This window comes from Orycteropus afer, unplaced genomic scaffold (assembly GCF_000298275.1).
Source record: "Orycteropus afer afer isolate SDZICR_OR568_19922 unplaced genomic scaffold, OryAfe1.0 scaffold00130, whole genome shotgun sequence".
In the NCBI taxonomy this organism is placed as follows: Eukaryota; Metazoa; Chordata; class Mammalia; order Tubulidentata; family Orycteropodidae; genus Orycteropus; species Orycteropus afer.
The window spans coordinates 5,054,963-5,080,303 of NW_006921717.1; the positions used below are offsets into that span (position 1 = coordinate 5,054,963).

Here is a 25,341-nt window from a genome sequence, read left to right on the forward strand (position 1 = left end):
GGTTCAAACCCACCAGCCACTCCTTGGAAGAAAGACTGGGTAATCTACTTCTGTAGAGCTACTGCCTCAGAAACCCAATCAAATGCATGCAATGGGTGTTTTTTTTTTTTTTATGGTATATAAATTATATCTTGATAAAACTGTTCAAGGGAAAAAAACAAAACATCATGAGATTCCTTTACACACTCACCAGAATGGCTATCATGAAAAATATAGGAAATGCCAAGTGTTGGTGAAGTTGTAGAACAAATGAAGCTCTCATACACAACTGATAGGAGTATAAACTGGTACAAGCACTTTGGAAAGTTATCTACCAAAGCTGAACCAACACCTACTGAATAACCTAGCAATTCCACTTCTGGGTATGTAACCTACAAAAACATGTATATATCTTCACCAAAAGACGCGCACTAGAATGCCCACAGCATCTCTACTCATAATAGCTGCAATGTGGATGTTCCACAATGCCTGTCGATATTAGAATGGCTAAATTAATTATGGTATATTGACATAATAAAATGCTACACAGCTGTAGAAAATGTTTCCAACTTAGAATTCGATACCTAGCCAAACTATCATTCAAGTGAGGTTAGAATAATGACCTTTTCAGACATGCAGGATTTCAAAACATTTATGTTTCATGCACCCTTTCAGAAGAAGCTATTGAAATATGTCCTTTATCAAAATGAGGGAGTCTATCAAGAAACAGGAACACAAGAAATGCAGGAAATAAGAAACCCAATTCAGGACTTCTGGTGACAGAGGATGAAGAGAAGTCCAACAGTCAAGCAGTGGGTCTAGAGTGTTACCATCCCATGTTCCCAAGAAGGAAATAACACTGATAGATATTCTAATATCACCGATCATCATGAGAGGAGTCTTATGATTGGGTTGCAATGTTGGAGAGACTGGGTGAAGGGACATCCCCACTGACCATGCTAAAGACCTGCAATGACAAGCCAGAGCCACACAGATATCATCCAGATAGCCTCTTGAGACCTCTCTTCTGAAGAAAGACAGACCATTAGTAGACAAATAAATAAATAAAAATACGGCATTTATGAACCCCCAAGAGATCTGACGAAGAAAGGAAATGTTATCATAGCTATCCTCTGTCAATCAACACCCCTGGAAACAGCAGTCAGGAAATCAGACTTTGTATTGCAATGGGCAAATGTGCTGCAAAAGTCCTCTTTAAAGTGCTGAAGAGCAAAGATGTCACTTTGGGGACCTGACCCAAGCCATAACAAAAAAAAAAAAGAAAAACCAAACTCACTGCCATTGAGTCAGTTCTGACTCATAGCGACCATAGTTTCCAAGGCCGACTATACGGAAGTGGATTGCCCAATCTTCCTCCCAAGGAGTGGCTTGTGGATTTGAACCACCAGCTTTCTGGTTAGCAGTCAAATGCCTTAGGCATTATACCACCCAAGCCATAGTACTTTCAATTGCTTCTTATGCATGTGAAAGCTGGACAAAGAATAAGAAAGACCGAAGAAGAGTTGATGCTTTTGAATTGTGGTGTTGGCAAAGAATACTGGAAGTCCCATGGACTGCTAGAAGAACTAACAAATCTGTCCTGGAAGAAGTGCAGCCAGAATGCTCCTTGGAAGCGAGAATGGTCAGACTTCATCTCACCTACTTTGGTCATGTTGTCAGAAGGGACCATTCCCTGGAGAGAGATATGTTTGATAAAAGTGGAGGGTCATTGAAAAAGGGGAAGACCCTCAACGAGATGGATTGACACAGTGGCTGCCATGATGGGCTTGGGTAGAGCAAGGATCGTGAGGCCGGCACAGGACCAGGTAGTGTTTCATTCTGTTGTACATGGGGTCACTATGACTCAGAGCCAACTCAACGGCACCTAGCAACAAGAAGAGATTTGACCAAGAAAGGAAAAGTTATCATAAATATACTCTGTGAGTAAAATAAGAACACTGTTTACATGCGCCACTGTTTACAGTCCTAATCATGTTGTTTTAACCAAAATCTTAAGGTCCCCAGGTGGCATAAAGGGTTGGCATTCAACCGCTATCCGAAAGGTTGGTCGTTCGAGTCCACCCGGAGGAGCTTGCAGAAGAGAAGTCGTGGTTACGTGCTTCTGTTAAGAATATAGTCACGGGAGGTAACTGTTGGGAGGAAGTGGGATGGGAGCTGTTGCATTGGGGGAAATTGTAGTCAATGTCATGAGACAATGTGTGTATGAACTGCTGTATGGAGAGTGAATTTACTCTGTAAACTTTCACCCACATCACAATTTAAAAAAAAAAGAATATAGTCACATGGACCAGTTCTATTCCTTAACACATGGGTCACCATCAGTTGGAATCAATTCGTCAGTGGCAACTAACAACATAATCCAACTCTGTGGGACAGATAGGAGGAAATGTATGTGTTGTTGTGGGTGGGCATGTAAGCTCAATCTCATCTTTCATACAAACTCAATAGACTATCTGTGGATGGAAAAATCAAGAAATGGAAATAGAAACATGTCAAGAGAAGTAAACACTGAAGAGATACAACCTCCAGTACCTGGGATCAGAACCCTGGGCTGAGCAGAGGTGGCACAGGAAACGCTGTGAGGCGATTATCATTACTAACCTGCTGTTGTTATGTGCTGTGGAGTTGGACCCGACTCATAGCGACCCCTCCTTGGGTTTTCGAGGCAATATCACTATGGAAGTAGATTGTCCAACCTTCCTTCCGAGGAGTGGCTGGTGAGTTTGAAGTGCCAGCCTCCTGGTTAGCAGTCAAGTGCCTTAGGCACTATGCTACCAGAGCACCTTAACTAACCTGCTAGGACTACTTAAAGGAGTCCTAAGACCAGGTTTGCTGGTCTGATAGAGCCTGGGGAGACCCCGGAGACTATGGCCCCTAGCTGCCCTTCAGGTCTGGAACTGAACTCACTCCTGTGGCTTCCAGCCCAACAACAGACAGGCATATGGGGTGAACATTTACATCAGGTAGAGACACTCCTTAGAGTGATCAATCACGGGAGAACAGAAGGGCACCGTTTGCACAGGGAGACAGCTCCGGGGGCAGAAGTGCATGGTGTGGGGAAGGACAGGGAAAGAGGTAACTATGGGGAGGAAGTGGGAAGAGAGCTGTTACATTGTGGGGAATTGCAGTCCGTGCTATGAAACAAAATGTGTATGAACTACTGTATGGAAAATGAATTTCCTCAGTAAACTTTCACCCAAATCACAATACCAAGCCAAAACCAAACTCACTGCCGTCGAATCGCATCCGACTCATAGCGACCCCTCCTTGGGTTTCCGAGGCATTATGTCTACGGAAGTAGATTGCCTGACCTTCCTTCCAAGGTGTGGCTGGTGGGTTTGAACCACCAGCCTTCTGGTTAGCAGTCAAATGCCTTAGGCACCACGCCACCAGAGCTTTATTGTATTTTAAATACAATAAAAATTTAAATAAAGAAAGAGAGGAGTCCTGACGACACATGGTTACATGCCCAGATGCTACCTGAAAGCTTCAAACCCATGCAGCAGCTCCGCAGAAGAAAGACTTGGAGTTTTGCTTCCCTAAAGACCACAGCCAAGAAAACTTTATAGGGCAGTTCCACTCTGTCCCACGGGGCAGTATGAGTCAAAGCCATACTTGACAGCACAACACAGCAGGACTAGTTAACTCTTTAAACCATCACATATTACTTTGAGAAAAAAAAATGAATTAAAAAAATGAGATGGGGAAAAGGAAGACACAATGCTTAGGCGACACTGAGCTTCTGTTAAGGGTGATGGGAAAATTCAGGAGGAGTTCACGGCGGTGATGTCAGTGAACTGGCCACGGGAACACTGCTGGGATGGCAGGTGTTTTGTTACCTATGGATTTGCCACAATCAAAACAAAACAAGAACCAAAAAGACTAAATGGCCTGTAGACATTGGACAACAGGCTGCCCGGACAGTGGTCTTTGGGTGAAGGGAAGCCAACAAGACGAGCCCTCAGGAGCTCTGGTGCAGTGGTCATTCGACTGCTAACCAAAAGGTCAGCGGTTCGAATCCATCCGCTGTTCTGCAGAAGAAAGATGAGGCAGTCGGCTTCTATAAAGATGACAGCCTTGGAAACCCTGGGGGGCAGTTCCACTCTGTCCTCTAGGGGCGCTGTGGGTCAGAATCAACCCCAGAGCAGTGGGTGTGGTTTGGGTTTTGCTTCTGTGAAGATTGACAGCCTTGGAAACCCTGGGGGGCAGTTCCACTCTGTCCTCTAGGGGCGCTGTGGGTCAGAATGGACTCCACGGCAGTGGGTGTGGTTTGGGCTTTGCTCCATGAAGATTGACAGCCTTGGAGACCCTGTGGGCAGTTCCACTCTGTCCTCTAGGGGTGCTGTGAGACCCATCGACTCAATGGCAGGGGGTTGAGTGGTTTTGGAAGCTGCCTTTGCCTGCTGCTGGACAGTATTTCCAGGTCACAGATTGGGGATGGGAAACCTGAACAGAGCCCAGCAAGTCCCGAGTTGAGGAGATGGAGTTGGGAATTTGGAGAATCCAAGGTACTTAGAATCGCACAGCAGAATACGGGAGAGGCTTCTTGGAGAGCAAGGTCTGGACACCAGCAGGGATTTTCTGAGTGTTTAGCTGGGTGCTGCTGGTGTGTGAGAGGACCACCCAGGCTGGGGACAAAGTCTGGAAAGCAGCTGGGGGGTGGGGTGGGCTAAGGGGGACAGTAACCAGAGCTCACACAAGACAGGGACATCCATGCTCTCAAGACCCCAACAGAGAAACCCCCTGGTACAGAGGCCCCACAGTGGATGTGGCTGAGGGTAGAGGGGGCATTGGGCCAGTGTTGGGGGGGTCATGTGTCGTCACAAAAAGGCTTAGAAACAGGAGGCAGGATCCGTGGGAGAGAAGACACAGACAGCAGGCATTTGGGAGACAACTGTGTTTAGAAGTTTTGCAGCAAAGGGGAGCAGAGAACTAGGGGACAGGTAGGTGGCCTGTGGGGACCCGGGAGGCTTTGCAAGGTGTGCATGGAAAGTGTTGGCTGCCCGTGGAGGTGGTGGGTATGGGGGACAGGGAGGAGGTGAACACTGGTCCCTGCTACAAAGCTCCTCCCCCTGCCCGCCCCCTAGGATGCAGGTCCAAGTGCTGCTACCCCCCCAGGAAGCCTTCCCTGGGTCTCTCTCACTTGCGAGTGTAGCCCCAACACTACCTACACTAATGTGGAATCATTTACCTCCCCATAGCACCCCATGGGGGCATAGACCTGTCTCTCTCTGCTTTGGCACCCAGTCCCTGGGTGCTGAAAACGGTTCTTCACTTGACTACTAGTCAGAAGGTTGGTGGCTCGAATCCACCAGAGCTCCCTCAAAAGAAAGCCCTGGAGTTCTGCTTCTGCCTTGAAAACCCTGCAGATCGCAGTTCTGCTCAGACACACGGGGTCCCCAGCAGCTGGGACAGACGCGATAGCAGCTACCATAGCCTTGGCATCCATACAGGGCCCAGCACAGCATTTGCGGAGTTAATAAACAGGCCTGGCGACAAATGGACAGATGGACAGACCCCTAAAGTCACTACGGTTCCAACCCCAGGCCTTCTGTTTCCTTGACCCCAGACCCACGTTTCTTTCTGACCTGGTCCCTGCCCACCTTAGGATCCAGGTCGAAGAAGCTGTAGTACTTGAAACGCAGCCAAAGCATGTCCCCGGCCTTGATGCCCTGCTGCATGAGACACCGTGATGAGTCCAGCCACCTGCGCACAGCAGAGAGGGGGTCAGGGCCCCACAGCGATGACCGGGGACGGCAGGGGAGCCAGTGACAGGCGCACACACAGGAGAGGCCCGATGAGCCCGGACACGAGTGTGAGTGAGTCTCGGGTCAGGGAACAGACACTGGGAGACATGACCCCAGGGGTTCTGACCCAGTGGCCACAGTACCTGCTGTGCAGCTTGGTCTTGTCCATCAGGGAGCCGGGCCGAGGCAGGCGCTGCAGCAGGAGGGGGTCCGGAGGTGGCTGGGGCCGGCTGAGCATGTGGTAGCAGGCCTTGGTCTGTGCACTGTCCGAGAAGTGGGCTGGCATCCCGTGGAACAGCACGGGTGCCACACCTGGAGGGCAGCTCGAGTCAGCCGGGGCTGCCCCCGGCCCCCGGCCCCCGCCCCTGGCGCCCAGCCCTGCCTGTGCTCACCCCCAGCCAGGATGACCTTGGACAGGTCATACACCTCTTCCTCCGGCTCCTTCTCTCTCTTTTTCTTCTCCTTCTTCTCAGGAGTCCGGAGCAAGGACAGCTCCTCAGGGTGCCGGATACCTGAGGGGGGCTGGGGCCTCAGAGGGAGCCAGGGTCCTGCCCTGGGGACCCCGGCTCTTCCCCCGGGACCTCCTGGGGACCGGAAAAGCAAGAACGAGGTGCTAAGAGCTGCCTCAGAGAGGGTGGGACCCGTGGAACTCACTGAGGAGGCGGCAGATGGCAGCCACGGCCTGGAAGAGGGGTTGGGAGAAGCTAGCTCGCAGACGCAGGGCGCGGCGGTTGGGCAGCCGTAGGATGACCGGCCGGTGCTGGGGCCCAAAGAAGAGGCGGGCGTCAGCCAGGATCCCGTACTTGTCCAGCGTCCAGTGGGTCTGCAGTAGCCACTGTCTTTTCTGCTCCCACCAAATGGCATGGTCGGACCAGTCCTGCTTGCGCTCTGTGGGGGTCACGGAAAGGATATGTGGGCACCAGCTTTCCCCACCTCTGCCCAGACACTGAGGGCAGACTGGGCCTCAGAGAGCTGTGGTGACCACCCCCGTAGTAGTAAGGTTATGTGTCACCTTAGCTGGGCCTGGTTGAGTGGCTGGGCAGCTGAATGTAGTTATTCCCCATGGTGAGACTGATAACTAACTCTATGGTGGAATCTTCTGGAGCAGCTGAGTAGCTGCCTTAGGGATGTGGTCAGCTTCCTGTGTATAAGGAGAAGTCTTGCGAATGGTCTGCAACTTCTGGCCACTTGAACCCTGCATGTAGCCAAGTCATTGTTCAGCAGCCTGCCATGGTGTCTGCTGATCCTTGGACTCTGAATGATCTTGAATCAATGGCCTGCCATGTGCTTTGGTGACATTGGGACTGTGCCCTTTTACTTGTCGACCTTGTGTTTGTGAGCCTCAGCAGCCAGCAGCCGCCTGAGTAAAGAAAGCCTCCAGCTCCGGTGGGCAGGGAGCAAGAGGCAGAGCTGAAGCCCAAGGTCGAGGGGCTTTCACCCAGCCCCTGGAGCCTGGCACTTTGAACATGGACGTAAAGCCTCCCCAATTTTAAGAGAATAAACTGTCTGTTCAAGCATCCCATTTGTGGTATATTCCTGTCAGAGTGTCACTGGGGAACCAAAACAATCCCCAAGTTCTCAGTCACGCCAAGGGCAGGGTCATGTTGGGTTGGCTTAGGCCCAATGACCAAGGTCATTCGCAGTAGAGGGGCTCTTTGCTAGCTAACCCCCAATCCTCCTTCTGGGCTCAGTTGCCACATCCCTTCCCGTGGGAGCCCTCAGCCTAGAATCTGGGTCCCCTGATCTTAGCTTCCTCTTCATACAGTGCAGCCCACCTCACGTCCTCCCGTAGTCCCTGGCATAGTGGCCTCTCTCCTGCACTCCCAGGGCTCCAAGGGGTGGAGACTGCCTGCCATGCTCCGACTGCAACCATAGGACCTGGGCTTGTGCTGGGCACAGGGCGGGCACTCTGGGACTAGTAGCTACTAGCTCTGTGACCTTGGGCAACACACTTAAGCTCTCTGTGCCTTGGTCTCTTGTTGCTCAGGTGTGGGTAGTCATTTTTCTGACCCCGCAGGTGGTGGGGAAGGCTCAGTGAGTTGCTATTTACCAGGGAGGTGGACCTGTGCCTGCCACACGCTAAGTGCATAGTGTCGTCACACGTGCACACACCCATTAAGAGATCAGCCTGTCATTTGTCATCTGGCTGGGAACTGGGGACACCAGAAATAGATGGCTTGCAGTCACCTCTCCATTCTCATCCAGGTGCATGCACTGGCGGGAGGAGAGCCCACGTATCAACAGCTACTCCTGGTGCAGTGCCCTTTCCTGTTTGCAGACCCCCATCTTGTTCCGGTTTCCCAGTGCTCCTTGTGAATCGTCTAGTTCTCTGTCTGTTCCCCTCCCACCTCAAACTCATGCCTCGTCCTCTCCAGTCTGGTTTCTGCACCCCACCTACTCCCCCCCTGGCTGTCACCGGGGTAGCACAATCTGAGGGAGCCTTCTCTGCGTCTGCCTTCACCGAGCCTTCTGGCCCGGCCTCCGACCTCGCCTGTCCTGGGCTTGGGGACACCCACTTCCCCTTCTTCTCTGACCCTTTGCTCTTCTTTGGCCTCTCTTGCCTCCTCTCATGACCTGCCCCCTACTTGTTCTTTCCCCTGGACCCTCGTTCCCTTCCACAGCCATGGCCTCTTTCTGGGAGGGGGTCTCAGCTGATCTATGGCTTCACAAATCAGGCACCTCCAGCCCCTTGGCTGAGCACCAGACCAGGAACCCCCAAGCCATCAGCTATGTACGTGTCCACTCCCTTCCTTTATTCCAGAAATCTTTGCTTTCCAGGCCCTGTGTGGGCGCTGGGGACGTAAAGGCAATGACCCCAGTCCCAGCCCTCAAGTCACTCAGCCCAAACTCACCCACCTGGAACTGGACCAACACATCACTTTTGCTACTCACTAGGCTCTCTGATGGCAAATAACAACAACAACAACAACAGGCTCTCTGTAGGAGCTCTGGTGGCACAGTGCCTATGGCACTTGACTGCTAACCGGAAGGCTGGTGGTTTAAACCCACCAGCCACTCCTCAGAAGGAAGATGGGGCAATCTACTTCTGTAGTGATACTGCCTTGGAAACGCAAGGAGGGGTCGCTATGAGTCGAGTCTGACTCCACGGCACATAACAACAACAACAGGCTCTCTGTGTCTCAAGCCTGGGTGATAATGACCTCCCCACCAGGGGCCCGAGCACCACCCCTTTTGCTTCTAGCTGTTACATGTCATTGTCAATCCCACCTCCAACAGCCACCCTTCCTCCATCCTCACCATCTAACCTCAGGAAGCCCGTCCACTCTGGCCAAGGCAATGGCACCAGCCTACTTCCCGGCCTCCCTGCTCCAGCCTGCTCCCTCCTGGCTGCCAGAGGGATCTGTCCAGATGGGCGGCTCAGCATGATGGTCTCCTGCTGGAACCTTGGGGCTGTTCTTTACCTCCAAGGTTAAAAGCAGGAGCCGTATGGTGGCGTTCAATGCCCTCCGGGAGCTGGTCAGGCTACCACCTGAGCCTCGTTTCCTGTCCACGCTCTAGGGTCGTCTGTCACTTGCCCAGAGGCCCTAACTCAGAGCTCCCCAGCCCCCCAACATCAGTGCCCTGCTCCTCCCTGCTGTGTCCACCACTCAGGCCTCATATTAAGGATCGCTTCTCCTCGGACAGCACCCATCCTGGGCTGGGTGTGGCGCCTCATCCGTCTGGCTCCGGACCTCATGATAGTTTCTGCCTTGTCAGCACCCAACACTGTGCAGGGCAGCTTAAGGGCCAGTCCCACCTGCCTACCACGCTCCAGAAGGCCAGAGCCTGGCGCGGTGCACTTAGGAACAGCTGGGAGGTAGGACGGGGTGAGGACAATGTCACCATCGCCTGAGGGGTCCCAGGCAGTGGGAAGAGGAGCCGGTCGGTCGGTCTGTCTGACTCAGGGCTGGATTACCCAATAAGCCGGGTCTGCACCAGTCCCCTTGTGCCTTCCCACCAATCTGCACCTGTCTCCCCACATCAAAGACGTGGTGAACTCGTGTACCCAGGTGACAACGCTCACTATGGATTAGCACGGGAGCACCATGAAGCCCGTGCATACCTCACTCAGTGCAAGAGGCGGCGTACCGTGCTTACTGGCTAACTCGCCCATGGACTCCACGTTTAAACCTCATCCTTCACCCAGTGCCAGGCCCTGGGGCCAACCAACTCTTCTGGCGGGCGCTGCGTCTGCACCCCCCGTGTCCTGGCTTGGTCATCCCTGCCTCAGCGACTCGGTCCCCCGCCCCGTCTCCCCAGGGACTCTTTGTCCTCACTTCTGCTTTCGCAGCCTCTTGGGCCCTGCCTTCAGAAAGCTCCCCGGGCACCTCAGCCTTGTGGCTGGGCCAGGGCCACCCTGTCCGCAGACCGGCCTCCCTCCCCACACAGACACGTGCAGGTTGCCTGGGTCTGAGCCGCCTTCCCTACCCCCACTCCCAGCTCAGGCTCCAGGCTCTGGGCTGGGCCCATCTGTCGCGGGGGCCGGCCTGCCCTCGATACGGGCAGTTGAGTGCCAGTTGCTCTCTCAGGAAGCTCCCACCCCCAGCAGGCAAGGCCCAGGAGAAGCCCCTGTGTCACCAGCCTGCGTCTCCATGACTGATACCATAAGCTATTCTGCTGTAACTTCCTGTGGGGGCAGGGCCCTTCCACCCAGGCTGGCCCTTGGGCCCGCCCAGGGATGGAGTGTGGGAGCAGGGCCCCTGGGGGGGCACCCACAGACCCAGGAATGTGGCCTCCACTTGAGCCCAGGTCATCTTCTCCCCCTGGAATTGAGTGAGTGGAGCAGGTCTGCTCCTTGGGGACTAAGCCCAGCAGCCCACGCCATCTCCCCACTCCCCCACTCCGGCAAGTGGAGGAAGGGAGGGAAGACAGCAAGAGAGAGGGGAAGTTGGGGAAACGTCTTTTTTGGGACCCAAAGATTAAGCTGGGGCCTGAGTCACCAACACTGTTATCATGAGCGGCGCAGCAGGGCCGGCCCGGAAGAGCCCAGGGAGGCTGGCTGCAGCCATGGTGCCAAGCTCAGCAGATGGGGCGGTGGGACACTCACTGATCTCCTCCACGATCTTCAGAAGCACCCCGCCAATGTGCGACTCCCCTGTGACCCGGAGGGTGACCGACTCGGCCTCGGGCTCCTCCTCGCCCACAAACACCCGCAGCTCCCAGGACGAGTCGATATAGTCCCCGGAGGCTGTCTTCATACCTGCCATGGCTGCGGCTGCTTCTGCAAGGGACGGTGGGCGGCAGCCAGGGTTGGCCAGGGGGCTGGGGGGCTGGCGTGTCCGAGCACAAGCCCCACGGTCTGCCAGGCAGGTAGGGGAGCCCCCACAGGCCGGCATATCCGTGGCAGCAGGGAGCAAGACAAGGGGCACCGAGTTGTTCAACAAAGCTCAGGCCCACTGCCCACGGTGGTGGAGTTCAAAGGACCCTCAGAGACCATGTCCGAGCCACTCCCATTTCACAGGTGGGAAGATCAAGGCCCAGTGGGAAGAGGCTTGTCCAGGATTACCCAGCCCAGCCCGGCCTCACAGTGGACACAACCCTGTGCTCACCAGGCCAGTGCTTGCCTCCAGACCCACGCTGGCAGCCTCCCCACCTCAGTGGTGTGAACGTGGGGTGGCCCATAACCCACTTGAGACTATCACCTGCCAGCAGCAGCCTCTCCAGGGCAGAGGAAAGTTCAGGCTGCCGCGTGCAGAGGCGTGCTGGGCAGGGGGGTGGCAGGAGGGCAAGGAGGAGAGGGTCCCTACTTACCTGGCTTGCACAGGCACGGGGCTGCAGGTGGCAGATGGAGGTGCCAGCCACTCGGCCTCAGTCTAGACACCTGCAGGCCCTCGAGTGCTCCTGTCGCCCTCTGCTTTCTCTTTGGACCTTCCTCACAGGCAGCCCTTTGACTTTTCCTGATCACAGAGGGAGCGTTGGCCCCGCCCAGGGTGGGCAGGCTTGGGTGCAGGAAACCCGTGGTGCACGTGGTACACCGTTGGCTCCAGGGAGCACAGGAAACCAGACGGGCAGAGAAGCGGAGTTAAGTAGGTAGGGGGAAAAAATGGATGAGGTGTGTGGACCCCAGCACTCCTCATCTGGAAGAAAGCTGGAGAAGCCTCCATTGTTTGGTACGAGGTCCCCTCTGTAGGAAGCGTGTCCCGTTGCCAAGCTGTCTTTGAGGCTGGGGAGAACTCATGGGCCAGGAGTCCCCTGGGTTGCTAGTCTGAAGAGCCATGGCATTAGGAGTTGGGGCCACACGCTGCAGGTGCAGCAGCTCAAGGCCGGGCTTGCTCTCACCACTATGAAAGGAGACCCTCGGAGCTGCCACCGACGGTACCAGTTCCTAGCACCTGGTCCCTAGAACGCCCGACAAGGGCCTCTTCCACACTTAGCAGCTTCCAAGCTTCGAGCTGTCCAGGCGTACGGCTGACTGGAAACCGGCCCCTGGTCACTTGACGGGCCTCCCCAGCCTGTTGCCCGTCACATAGCTGTTCCAGTACGACCCCACCACGCTGCCCTCCCCCGGGAACTGTGCTCTCCCCAAGTACCCGTGAGGTTCATGTCCCTGAGCAAGTGTCCTGTGTCCCTGTCCCCACAAGAAGGCATCACCTGCACTAAGGTGTAGGTCCTCAGAGGCCACCCCTCGCCACTGACTCACTGTGGGGAAAGGCCAGCACTGGTGGCACGGCCTAGGGCGGAAGCCCCAGGCGATGCTCTGACTGGGCCGCCCGCTTGGGGGAGGCAGGGGATTCCCAGAAGAGCCGCCTTGTGCAAACTCGGGCAGCAGGAAGTGCAGCAGCTGCCAGGCCCGGTTCGTGGCCTCCCCAGCCCCCAAGGCAGCGCCCTGGGAGTGAAGGCGGAAGCTATACTGCTGTCCCAGCAGTCTCCCCAGGGGGTGCTGAGACGAGCACCAAGTGTAGCACTGTTCTCACTCTCTCGTGCGCGCACACGCACCCACACATCTGCAAACAGCATGGTGATCCCTCCACGTGAGAGGTATAACCATCCCTCACAACAGGAAGCCTTGCTCTCGGGTTGGATGGAGTATAACCTGGCTGGTTTCTGACTCTGACATCAAGGTTCCCAAGTCCCGGCCTGGGACTGTTTCTCTGCACCTCCCAGAGTTCCGTGTCTCTTCTATTAAAATGAGTGACAGTACCACCTACTGACGACCTTGGCAAGGCCATGAACCCTGCCAAGTTTCCAGTGGCCGTCTGAAAGACCTGCTTCTGCTCAGTCACACACCCTTCCAACCCAGGACACAAGCTGTGCGGGGCATCCCCTCGCAAATCAAGAACTTGAAAGCCACTTCAACATGTCACCACGCCCAACTGGCTTGTTTTATTGAAGAGGACGTGGTGTTAACAACGTGAAGACAGCTGGGACTCGAGGTTGGGAAGAATACCCTCCCCTCCCCATGTGCCCGCTGTCCCAAATAAGAATAACCAACTAGGGAGAGCAGCCGAGACAGTGACTGAGAGGAGGGGCGGAGCCACAGGACCGAGGGCAGCGGTGAGGAGGCCATGCGTGTGCTGGGAGGGCCGAGGCGGCGGCTGTGTGAACAACGGAGTGCGAGGCTCTGGTCTTCCAGGAGGTGAGCATAAATAGACTCGTGTTCCTTCCCCTGCCCCCTCCTGCCCAGCACGGCCCCAGCTCTTCTTTCCGCGTGGGGCGGAGGGAAGGGGCCGGGCGCGTCATCACCGAATCGCTATCAGACCCACGTCCATGAGCTTCTGGATCTTCTGTGCTATCACTGGGTTCTTCAAGTGTCTGGTGGAGAGGAGACGGGCTCGGAGTGAAACCCAACTTTCAAAGTCTTGCCTGCTCTTAAAGCAACCCCATCAAAACCCTACAAGACGCCACAGGGGCGTGGACGCCACCTGGTGGAGACCTTGCTGGCAGAAGTGTGCCAGTTCCCCCTGCGGAGTCCACGGACACTGCTTCAACACAAGACCTTCCTTGAGCAGAATGGGTCTGTTCAACCGACAGCCTAGGCTGCCATGCCCACCACACCTGCCAGGTCCCCACCAGCTGCCAACCTCCCAAGTGAGAGTAGACAGCAAGCCCCCCCCCCCCCGCCGCGCCATGCGCATGCCGTGCAGTACCCCTCGCCCCCCCGCCCGTACTCGCTGAGCGCCTGGGGGTCCTTCTGCATCTGCTCCAGGATGAGCCGCATGGCCGGGTCACTCATGATCTGCTGCACCTCGGGGTCGGCCATGGCCCGTCGCTTCACGTCCTCAGGGCTGTCGTGCCGGTTGTACTGGGCCATCATGCAGCGCTGGTAACCGTCCACCGCCTCCTACACACCAGCAAAGACCAAGGGGAGACATCAGCACTGCCTGGGTCACTGCTTCAGCAGGTGACAGGGCACCAAGGAGGGAAAAGAGAGATGAGCTTATGAACGACAGAGGCGAGAGGAGGACTCAGTGAAGACACCAAGGAACCAAGGAGCGACGGGGCGGCCACCTTGCAGCTGGAGTCCAGGTCGAGTGCCTTCTGGTAGACATCCATGGCTTTCGTGTAGTCCTTCATGGCTTCTAGGGCAGCCGCCTTCCGCGTGTAACCCTTGACTGCAGACAGACAGAAGGTGAGGCAGTTCCCAAAACGCAGGTCTAAGGGTGGCCTCTCCCACCGCTTCCATCCATGCTCCCCACCCCTGCTGTAAGCTAGGTCCCCCGACTGCTGCAGGCCCCAGGAGACCAGCAGACACCACGTGCCTTTCCGTGCCCTCACCTTGAGGTCAGAGTCAAGAGACGGGAGAGGCAGCAAGAAAAGCACTTACTGAAAGTTGGCTCCAGCTGGATACACTCCTCACAGTCCTAAGAGGAGGAGGAAAAGAATGAGGCCCAGTCCCGTAACGAGCTAACCTATGGCAGGCAGGCCACCAGCCACCAGCCAGACTCTGCAGAGCGGCCGCTCATGTCCAGCGTCTGTTCGCATCACCACCCGGGCTACGGGACAGCACGCAAAGCACACAGCAGACGTAGGCACGGACATGAAAAGGACAAATGGATCCTGATCACGGAACAAAGTTAGGAAAAACTGTGAAGGTGGGGAAATACACGTGTCCTTCCAAAATGCGTCCTAACCCCATCCCTCTGAATCCAGCCTCACTTAGAAGGGTTCTTCCGTTGTTACCATGGTCACACCGGAGCAGGATAGAGCCTGAGGCTCGTCACTGCTGAGTGGTATCTCACAAAAAAAACCACAGAAAACAAAAAACAAACAAACAAACAACGCAGACCCACAGGGAAGAGAGATGCACGTGAAGGTCTGTCTTACGTGCAAGGAGCCCCCAAGGATGATAGCAGACACCAGGACACAGGGGAGGCTCACGGAGGACGTGGCATGGCTAAGCCTGACATAGGATCCTTTTTAGGGCCTTTTAGTCTCCGTAACCGTGAGAAGGTAATTCCTGTTCTTTAAATCCACCAAATTACAGTGTTTTCCCTCAAGACAGCACTAGGGAACTACAACACTGCTCCAGGCTCAGAAACGAGTCATTGTTAGATGTCACTGAGTTGGCTCTGACTCTTGGGGACCCCATGTACAACACAGCCAAACGCTGCCTGGTCCCAAGCCTCAGGACGGCTGCCACGTTTGAGGCCACGCCGCAGCCCGAGTCAGTCCATCTGCTGCGGAGTCTTCCTCTCTTCCCTATCTTCTACCTTCCCGAACATGATGCCCTCACCTGGGAGTTAATTTCTCCTCTCAACACGCCTACAGTTAACATCAAAAACTAGAAAAAGATCGATGAAATGTGCAGACCTCGACAGGGCACATGCGGGAAAACCTGACTCAGCTACACAGCAGACGTCGTCAGCAGGGCCGGCAGTGCTGTGACCGGACCGGAGACACCTCCGAGAAGCCTGCTCAAGAACTCAGAGGTGAAGTGTTATAATTCGGGCAAATTTCCTTTCACAAACGGTTCCATGAGAAAGATCGATGTATTAACTGTTGATTTTGCACGACCGGCTTGGTTCCTTGCGCGCTCACAGGAGGAGGTGCGGACTTTGCTGTTTTGCTTCACAACCACTGTGCTTTTGACACAGTACTTGTCTGGTCCTACCACCCACAGGAACATCTCCAGCCAGACTAAAACCCCAGAAGACAGACAGTGGCAGTCAAACTAAGACCAACAAGGGTCCAGGTGCTGGTGGCTCTCGATAGGTTACACCGTCACCTTCCCACAAGGTGGCCCACGTTTGTCTGCTAGAGTAGTCACAGAGTCTCTCAAGAGGCACAAAACAGTGCACATGATGGGGAGCTATGCCACAGTGTGCAACACCATCACACTGGACCACACTTGACATGACCGGGCACAGACGACTTCCCAGCCGAGCTGAATGTCAGAGTGGGGAAGGACCGTGGCAGGGCAAAGGACCCGCGGCCTCAGAGAAGGTGGGAAGGCCCCACTCCCCCACGTTCCCTAACCACCAATAAGGCGACGGGCCAGGACCAGACAGAGAGAGGCCCTGTACCTTACAATCCACACGTCCCACTGTACATTCACAACCCCAACAAGAACACCAGATAGAAACACGAGCAACAGAGCCTCAAATCTGTCCCCTCGACCAGCCAGAAACGCCCGACTCACTGCATTAGGTGAGACTGGAGGACTCCCCGAAACTACTCAAAACTTTTCAAACCTCGAACCAAAGCCAACCCAAGGTCACCTTGTAGCTAAATTAACAGACTGGCTCAGAAAACAGTCAACATCACCAACAAATACTGTGTGCCTTTAAAACATCTCATGTATGAGACCAAACGGTCAACGAAGACTTTAAAATAAATTACCAGGAAGTAAGCAGGCAGGGAAGCTAGCTCAATGTGGACCCTAAACGGCTACGTCAACTGTCACTGTAATCACAATAAAACAGAACTACCCCTCGCCCCCCAGCACATCGAGCTGATGCCGATAAAACACTGGGGCAGCACAGCGGCCTCTCTGCCGGGCCCGGCTCCTGCAGCTCCTCACCTTGAGGGCCAGCTGAAACTCCAGGAGTTTGGTGTAACAAGCAGCCCGATTGCTGTACAGCTTGGCATCTCGGGGGTTCCGCTTGATGGCTTCTGTATAATGCTTCATGGCCTGCGGGTAGTCCCCTGGACAGGAAACCAGACAGACCATTCTTTTAAAAAACAAAAGGCTGCCACCTCCCACTCAGCCACTGCAAGGTCGGCGGCACCTTCCCACCCGCCACGTGGACAGCCTGGGCGCTGGGTACCTTTCTGGAAACACTCGTTGCCTTTGTTCTTCTCCTCCAAGGCCAAGTCGGGGTTTATGTAGGCCAGCCGCTCTTGCTCCTTCAGAATCTTCTCAGCCTGAAAAAACACAGCGACTGGGACAGTCACCTACATGTCCAGAACCCGCTAAAAAAACTGCTGCAGAGCCTGAACAGGATTTTAATTTTCAAAGACCCTTGCTGGTTATTTTTTGTTTTAATAATCTTACATTCCTCATTATCAGGTGAAACAGACATGCCTGTATGGAAAGGATCCATGCATCAACAGCACAGCTGGCTGGCTGGCCCCCTTTTCTGTGCGAACAAACCCCTCCGTAGTCTATGACAATCAACACAACGTGCCAATCACAGGCACTGAGGAAGTGTGTGCACACAGCATGGCCATAGGACCACGTCACAAAACAAGGGAAACCGATTCCGCCACCATCTGCACATCGAAGGTTCAGATCTGGGCGAATAAATACAAACCCCCCAAATCCACTGCTGAGTCAGTTAAAAAAAAAAAAGTCAAGAAAGCCAGATGAGTTCCACAGCTTGTTATCCCTACAGGCAGCACGTGGAGGACACAGAGCCGCTACCCGAGATAATCTTCAGGTGCCTTATGGAACAGTAGGATGTACACTGAGTAACAAATGAAAACAGTTAGTAATGATCGATGAACCGAGGACCCCCGCAGTCTCTCACCACCCACCTGCTGGCACCTCTTGAGCACATCTGGGGTCCGGTGCTCGGCCAGGGACTTGTTATAGAAATGGATGGCGTCTTTGTACGCCTCTTCTTTGAAGTAGGAGTTGCCGATTCGAGCGTAAGCTCTGAGAAAGGCAAGAGAACAAAGCATTTGCAATGAGGGCGGGACCAGAGACCAGGTCACTCCTTAAAAAAAAAAGCCACCTGCACCAAGCCCCTCCACATTGCCATCTTGACTCCCGCAACCTCTCTTCCAGCCCATTCTTAAAAACGGGGGTTGCAGAGCCAGAAAGAAAGCCCTCTCCCCATGAGGGGGCAATCTAAGTCGTGGACGCTGGGCTCTCCACTCCACCCCAGGAACTCCAGAGGCTGCGCGTACTTGGCAATCTGTCGGTAGTCTTCCCGGTTCTCCCGCCCCACCTCGATGGCCTTCTCACAAAGCTCCCGGCACTTGTTGTAGTCCCCCTTTTCAAAGTACACGGCTGCCGGCAGGATGGTGAAGAGGGAAACAGTCAATCCTTGCTTCAGCCCTCAAAAATGCCTACCAGTCTCCTGCCCCCGGGCTCTGAGCCTCACCTGCTTGATTGGTAATGTAGGTCATGTTGGTGGGGTCAAGAGCCTTGGCTCTGTCGTAATGCTTCAAGGCTGTGTCAAAGTCTTTCTTCTTGTAGGCATCATTCCCCAACTCTTTTTCCTTCAGCGCCTGGATGAGATCGGAAAAAGCGAGCACTGAGCAAATCAAACTCAGAGAGCAGAGCAGAGCGGCTGAGAGTTTCGGACCCGTCACAGGTACCGAGACAACGTGTGCACCCAGCGCGGCTCAGGAGCCAGTCTCCCCCGCCCTCCAGAGGCCTGCGTCTCTGAATCTGAACACAAGTCGCAACAGTGCAACGCCGGCAGTCAGAGATACAGGGATTCGGAGGATCCCTTTCAGGTTTCATGTTTGCTTCCTCTGAACTCCTCCCTTCGCCACCTACTCTCCTGAAGTTTGTTAGAGAGAGAAGACCCTTCAACTTGAAGCCATTGTCAAGGACAGTGTGGTTACACTCCATTTTATTCTGAGCGCCTGGAGCAAGTCTGGGCTCTGTAGTGGGGCTGTGTCAGGGGCTCAGTCAGGGAACAACGCAGACACGGAGGACAGACGAAGAAAAGGGCCCATAACCGTGGCAGTCTTTGTCATCGCTCACCATCCCCGCACTGTGGGGCCTTTTTCCAGCTTGGAGACACCCCGACCAACCAAGGCTCACCCAGTTAAAGGCACTAAATTTGGCAACAATCTGCTGTTCAATTTACAAAGAAGGAAATAAAACCGTTCACGCACATACCTCCCACTCTGCAAGACGCTGTTGCTAAGTGGACAACTTTCAACTAGAATCACATCTGATCAGAAAGCAGGAGCCCCAACACTGAGGAGCTGCTGTTCTGGGTCAAGGCAGGACCACTAAGTACGCCAGCAGCCCACGGTGGCTGAGGCAACACACCCCACCCTGAAGTCTCCACAAACACCAGCACCCAATCTCAAGTGAAGCGGGCCTTTTAACACGTTAACGGCTTCCAACATTAACCGCTTCCATCAAGGGGAACAGAGGGAGGTGATTCCCAGGCACTGGATACTTGCCCCAGGGTGACTTGTTTTTCAAACAAAGCTGCAGAAAGAGCAATAAGCCCCTCAAGTGACTGTCAGTGGCTCCCGACACCACCACCCCCCCGTCCTGTGAAGTGGAAACAGGGTTGAAGCCTCAGGTGTAGTGTGTCTCAGAGCTTCCTTTGAACTCCTCCGTTTGCCACCTACTCAGGGTACTGAGAGGTCCACAAACCAAGGCCCAGCAACACACCGTGCTCACCACCTGCTGTCCAGTTCCCAGGCAGGGTCAACTGCAGTTAGACCGGGTTCAAGTCCCTGATTCAACACGTCGGTGGTACAACCATAGGTGAGACATGCCCCTTGCTGCCATAAGCAGAGTTTCCTAACAGCAAACAACTTAACTCAAGAGCATTTCCCATGGTGGCTAGCACGAAAAGAAATCATGGACCCTGTGTGACGACAGGTTATCTCTACTGGCCAAGTTGTTCATAAACCTGCGACAGCGAGAGGGAAAGACAACGAGACCTGCTTCTTATTCTCTGGAAGATCTTCTTCCATCGGCTCCGGTTTGGTCTCCTTTTTGGGAGGTGGTGGTGGTGGGGGTGCCACGACCTCCTCCTCTTCATCCATACTGCCCAGGTCGACCCCGAGGAGGACACTGAGTGTGGCCATGATCCGCGGATCTTGCAGCTTCCTGGAATATCGATGAGGGAAAAGATGGCGAGCAGCCCTCCCCACCACCTCCCATAACCTCGACTTGAATCTAAAGCAAAGTTAGGCTCGCTCCTACCCACAGGGTGTTTCCCCATCAGAAGGATGACTACTGCCCAGTGACAGCTGGGAAACACACAATCCTTCAAAAATCCTTTTCAAACGAAGGAAAAGAACACCGGTTTCTGTCTGGAAGCCAGCAGATACACAGCGGATTATTACTACAGGAATCCCGTCCTATCTGAGCTCAGAAAGCACAGTGGTTCAGGGACAGACACCAGTACAAGCTCCGGAGACACACTGCACCTGAGGGCTCAACCCCATTTCCAGTTCAGCACAGCCACAGAGAGTGGGGCCTGTGTGCATGGGAAGGACACGTGGTGCCAGGTACGAATCACAGGGGCCAAGGAAGAAGGCACACGTCCATTACAGGAACGGTCCCGATCACTGATCCACATGCCCCGGACCTTGTCTACAAATACCCTGCCACCCTCACTCTGTCAAGAAAAGGTGATACCCGGACCCCAGCAGTCTGAACCAGGAGCGCTCTGCCACCAGGCCCCAGGCAGACAGCGCACACTCACGCCCATTCCCCGAGATCCAACACACTGCCTGGACTTACGTGCCCAGATCAGATGGCTTGTTCCGGAGCTGCTCGATCAACTCCCGGTAGGAAGGGTCACTGAGTAGTGCCCTTGTCCTGGGATCACCCTCCAACTTCTGGTACAGATTGGGCATGTTGAAAGGGTTCATGAATTTCCTCTCTGTTCCAAACAAAGGAAAAGAATCGTGATTTGCAGTCCCTCCAGTTATGTGCCCCGAGCATGCCAGACTGACCGCCCAGGGGATACTCTGCCTTAAAACAAATGAAGTCAATGAAGTAGTAGGAAAAACACGCATACAGGGGCCTACCTGCCAACCGGGCCTCCATGTTCTGTAAACCCTCTTTGAGCTGGGCGTTACTCGCCTCATGTTTTAAACCTTCCTCATAGGTTCGCTTGGCCTCCTCAAAACGGTTCAAGAACTCGAGAGCAGCTGCTTTTCGCGAATAGCCCTTAAAACGGTAAAGAGAAACACAAAACAGAAGGAGGGTCACCCGGAGGTAAACCCAGGGAGCCCTAGCGATGCCGTGGTTCAGTGGTCGACTGCTAACCACGAGGGGCCGTTTGAACCCACCAGCTGCTCTGTGGGAGAGGGGTGGCCGTCTACTTCCACAGACTTACAGCCTTGGAAACCGTGAGGCGGCTTGACTGTGTCCTATGGAGTCATTTCAAGTTGAACTGACTCACTGACAACAGGTTTGGGTTTTTGGAGGTTCAGAGGTAAATGCGGAAGATGAACTCCAAGAGAAAACAGAGGGGAACAGAACACAACGCCAAGGCAGAGTCTGTAAGACTCCAACGAAATGCCAAAGATCCCTCGCCTTGGGATCAGCGGCTCTGATTCCTTCCTATTTGTACAGAAAGCAGCACGCATCTTACGATGGACGGTTTCTCAGGTCTGACCAGATACGCTGACACGGGGAGGAACGCACTCAGGCGGGGAGGAGGGTGGACAGGCAACCCGGGAGGCCTCCCAGCACCACGAGGTTTTCTGGGCACCGGCCCCAGAGCCCCGGCAGCGTACCTTGCCCCAGTCAGGCTTCAAGTCCACGGTCTTGCAGCCGTCCTCGTAGGCCTTCTGGTAGTCTCCTCTCTTGGCGTAGGCCGCCGAGCGGTTGCTGTAGAGCACGTGGTTGTGCGGGTCCAGCCGGATGGCCTCCGAGTAGCACTGCAGCGCGTCATCTATGTTCCCGGCGCTCAGGGCCTTGTTGCCCTTCTCCTTCAGCTCGTTTACCTGAAACCACGAGAACAAGTTCCAACGCTCGGAGAAGGACCCACCAGGTGCCAAGAGTTTCTCGCCATAACCTGCTGCTTTGGTTCAAGCTGGCAGATGAAATTCGTTCTTTCCTGCAGGTATCACCCAACGGGTCACTCCACAGATCAGAGGGCTCGGGCAGGAGTCAGCAGGAGGAAACCACAGAGCAGCAGGGCCAGGCCGGCACCGGCACCCCACCAGCTCTCCTGCCGGGACTAGGGAACTCACGCCCCTCTTCCCAGCCCCTCCCGCGGAGCAGATGAGGCCGTGCCAGGCTGTGCCCAGGAGCCCCTTAAGTGTAAAAGTCCGTTCCCATACGAGATTTCCAGAGTCCTAAAGGGAAACCGAACACAATGGAGGTGGCTCTATTTCCGCCCCGTCCCCGAGGTTTCAGCAAGGCCAAGGCTGCCCCTCCTCAGGGCCTCCCACCAGACAATCTTCCCCCAGTGCCCACATGGTGACACGCCACCACGTGGTCATTTAACGCTGTTCCTTAAGGGGTGAAGAAAGGTAGGCCCCTAAAAATCACTCCTCTCTTGCCATGCCTAGAAATCCACGTATTACCGAAGGCGGGGGGCTTAGTCCCCTACCTTCGCCACCATTTAAGAGTGGGAGAGGCAGGAACACACCAGCAGGTTTAACCAAAAAACCGAAGGGGACCTCTGCCCTTCCCCTCAAGGTCAGGTGCCCAGAGCAGCCTACCCGAGGGAGGAGGCACACCTCCAGGCTCTCCCCAAAATGCAAATGTTCAGCGAGGTCAGACGATGTCACATGACCCAGTACACAGATTCCAGAAAAGATTCGGTTAAGAGAAAGGGTCTGGGAGCCCTGAAGCACTGAGAACCTCCACCAACCAGCGAGATCTGAGGCAACGGAGAAGGGCAGCCGGAGCGCCAGGCAAGAATCTGAACGAGGATGGAGGCCAGAGGTAGAATGTTACCAAACTCAACTGCTATCAAAAGGCAGCTGAAAAGCAACTTGAAGTTCATCTATCCTGTTGGGGGAGGAGAGGACACAACCAAACTTGTTACCATGAAGTCAAGTCAATAGTGACCTTACAGGACAGAGCTGAACCATTCCTGTAGGGACCGCCACATCCTTCTCCCATGGAACTGCTGGCAGGTTGAACTGCCCACCTTTCAGTTAGCTGCTGAGCGTTTAACCACTGCGCCACCAAGGAACTTTGTCTATCCTACAGACCAGTACTTCACAAACCAAGCAGTGCCCCGCAGCGAGTAGGGAACCAACTCTGTAAGTCGTAACTAGCATTTTAAGAGAACAAATGAAACAGAAAACACTAGCCCCCTTAGGCACTTGATGGACCAGTACTGTTTTGTTCAACGGTGCAGCAGTGGTTAAGTTATTCACCTGCTAACCACAAGGTCGGTAGTTCAAACCCACCAGCCGAAAGACGAGGCAACCTGCTTTTGTAAAGGCTAAGCCTTGGACATTCTATGGGGGCAGTTCTACTGTCCTACAGGGCTGTGGTGAGTCAGAAAAAAACTCAGTGGGTATGTATGTTTTGGATTAAATGGACATTCAAAAAAAAAAAAAACATGCAACCTGAATCGTTCCTAAACCTGAAATATGGCTCTGAGCTGAAATTGCAAACGAGACAGAGCCAGGTTTATTTTCAGGAACGGGTTCAAGATGTCAGCCTCACCAGGTTAGGAACTAGACAGGCACACCTGTCATGGAACTTTGCTGTCCCCGCACACACATCTCTCTGCAGCGTGATTTCTCTCCACTGTGGTAACCGTGGGAACACCCCCTTTCTTGCCTACACTACAGCCTACTTAATCTCAGCTGCGTCCAATGGGGCAAAAAGTTAGCTAGCCTCTCCATTTCCACTCTCACTTAATAAGACATGCTTAGCTAGAAGAATCATCTCTGCATCAGAACTAAGATGTCCAGCTTTGTACATCCACCCCACCGTAGAAAAACGGTGTTCAATTCCCCCCGCCCAATCAATCCTTCTTGCTGTCAGCTTCCAACTGAACCCACGACCTACAGGCCATGAGGACCAAACGAAATCACGGAAACCAACCAGCAGCAGCTTCAAGCCCGGCCCCCAAAATCCTGAGTGGTGGCAAATCATTTGATTTTAGCTCCACCGATAAGTTCAATCTTCTTTCGGGGCCAATTCCTCCTGGCGTAATCAGAAACCGACCTTTCAAAAGGGTCCGACCTCAGTCGGCGTACAATCACCCACACACAAAAATAAGTGGGGAAGAGGGGTCAAACACACGTCTGCAAACGCCGGCAGAGGTGTGAGCGCTTCCACCGACTTCGGCGGCGCCCTCCCGGGCCCTGCACTAGGCAGTCAGCCCGCCGCTCCTTCTTCTGCTCCACTCGACACTCAAGCTCAGATGCGAAAAAGTAGTTTTCCCCCAACTGGATCCCCGGCTCCTAAGTCGCTCCGCTACTTGCAGTGCCTTCCGTCCCGATCCCTGGATTCCTTTAAGTTCATGGGGGCCACGTCCCGGGGTGGCTTGTTGGCAGCAATCTCCGATCCCCGTGAGCGCCAATTCCCTGATACCGACTCGAGCTCTCTGGCTTCTGCCGAGGCCCCTCGCCACCTCAGTCCCTCCCAGGGCCGCGGCACCATCCTCCCCCACCCCCGCTGGAGCCACCCCTTGGGAGGCCTCGGGGGGCCGCAACCCCTCTTCCCGCCACCGGCCAGTTTTACGCTGAACCGCTGCCTCTCCCCCGGCCCTCTGCTGGCTCCGGAGGCGATAAGCGCTGGCGTGGCTCTGGCGCTCTCCGCGGGCCGGCGGCGCGGGCCTCGCTGCACCCCTAACCTCCCGCCCGGCGGCCGCGGCCCTCACGCCCTCGCGTCCCCATCGCCACTGGCTCGCCCCAGCCTCGCGGTCGGGCACCCGCCCCCGCCGGCCCCCTGCGGCCGCAGTCCAGCTCGGCCCGTCACGGAGCAGCCCCGGTGCTCCAGCCCGCCCCCCCCTTCACCTGCTCCATAGCCCGGCCCGGAACCCCGTTGAATCGAACCCGTCCGCTCAGTGTTCCCAACCGCACGCGCCGCCTTCTGGAACCTACTAGAAGCTGCCGGGACCCCGGCTCCCGCCCCTTCCTCGCCTGCTCACTGGTCGAGCTCCTTCTGGGGGCTCTTTGCTTTCTTCTACTATTGGCTTGAGGCCCAGTTTATCATGTTTTCTTCCCTCTCATTGGGTAATGGAGAGAAATCCCCTCAGCCCTGCCTCCTCCGCTCCTTGAGATTGGGCCCTCCGCAACAAGTCCCGCCTTCTCACGCTCTGTGATTGGTAGAAGGGACGGGCTTCTGCGACAGCTATTGGTCGTCTGCTGCATCAATCTTGGCCTCTGTAGCCGCACCCATTGGTTCAGTTCTTTCTGGAAATTTCCACCTCTGCCATTGGGCTGACGGAGTTCCTGACGCAACCGCCTTCAGATTAAAAAAAAAATTCAATTGGGCGGAGAGTTGCCAACACCTTGCGCTGATAGGATTAATTTGTTGTCTGTCAAAAGGCAGTGTCCGGTCCGTTGGTTTTCCGAGTCA

General features: G+C 54.8%; 2 protein-coding genes across 2 annotated transcripts in view; both read right to left on the reverse strand.

Annotated features, from left to right (window-relative positions):
* The window catches only part of FERMT3 (FERM domain containing kindlin 3), a 16,847-nt gene extending 5,893 nt beyond the window's left edge, over positions 1 to 10,954 (reverse strand). The window contains exons 1-5 of the mRNA XM_007944835.2: positions 10,795 to 10,954; positions 6,402 to 6,635; positions 6,140 to 6,259; positions 5,891 to 6,059; positions 5,604 to 5,706 (exon numbers count right to left, since the gene is read on the reverse strand). Of these exons, the coding sequence (XP_007943026.1) occupies positions 5,604 to 5,706; positions 5,891 to 6,059; positions 6,140 to 6,259; positions 6,402 to 6,635; positions 10,795 to 10,954 (786 nt within the window). The remainder of the gene's footprint in view (positions 1 to 5,603; positions 5,707 to 5,890; positions 6,060 to 6,139; positions 6,260 to 6,401; positions 6,636 to 10,794) is intronic.
* Positions 10,955 to 13,426: 2,472 nt separating this feature from the next.
* STIP1 (stress induced phosphoprotein 1) lies at positions 13,427 to 22,414 on the reverse strand. Its single transcript, XM_042781516.1, has 14 exons — positions 22,403 to 22,414; positions 21,582 to 21,791; positions 20,868 to 21,009; positions 20,578 to 20,719; positions 19,770 to 19,938; positions 18,236 to 18,362; positions 18,039 to 18,141; positions 17,664 to 17,784; positions 16,955 to 17,051; positions 16,708 to 16,832; positions 14,512 to 14,548; positions 14,196 to 14,299; positions 13,856 to 14,028; positions 13,427 to 13,499 (listed from the first exon to the last, which is right to left on the reverse strand). Exons 1-14 carry the CDS (start codon positions 22,412 to 22,414, stop codon positions 13,427 to 13,429), a joined length of 1,635 nt encoding a protein of 544 aa, XP_042637450.1.
* Positions 22,415 to 25,341: the final 2,927 nt, after the last annotated feature.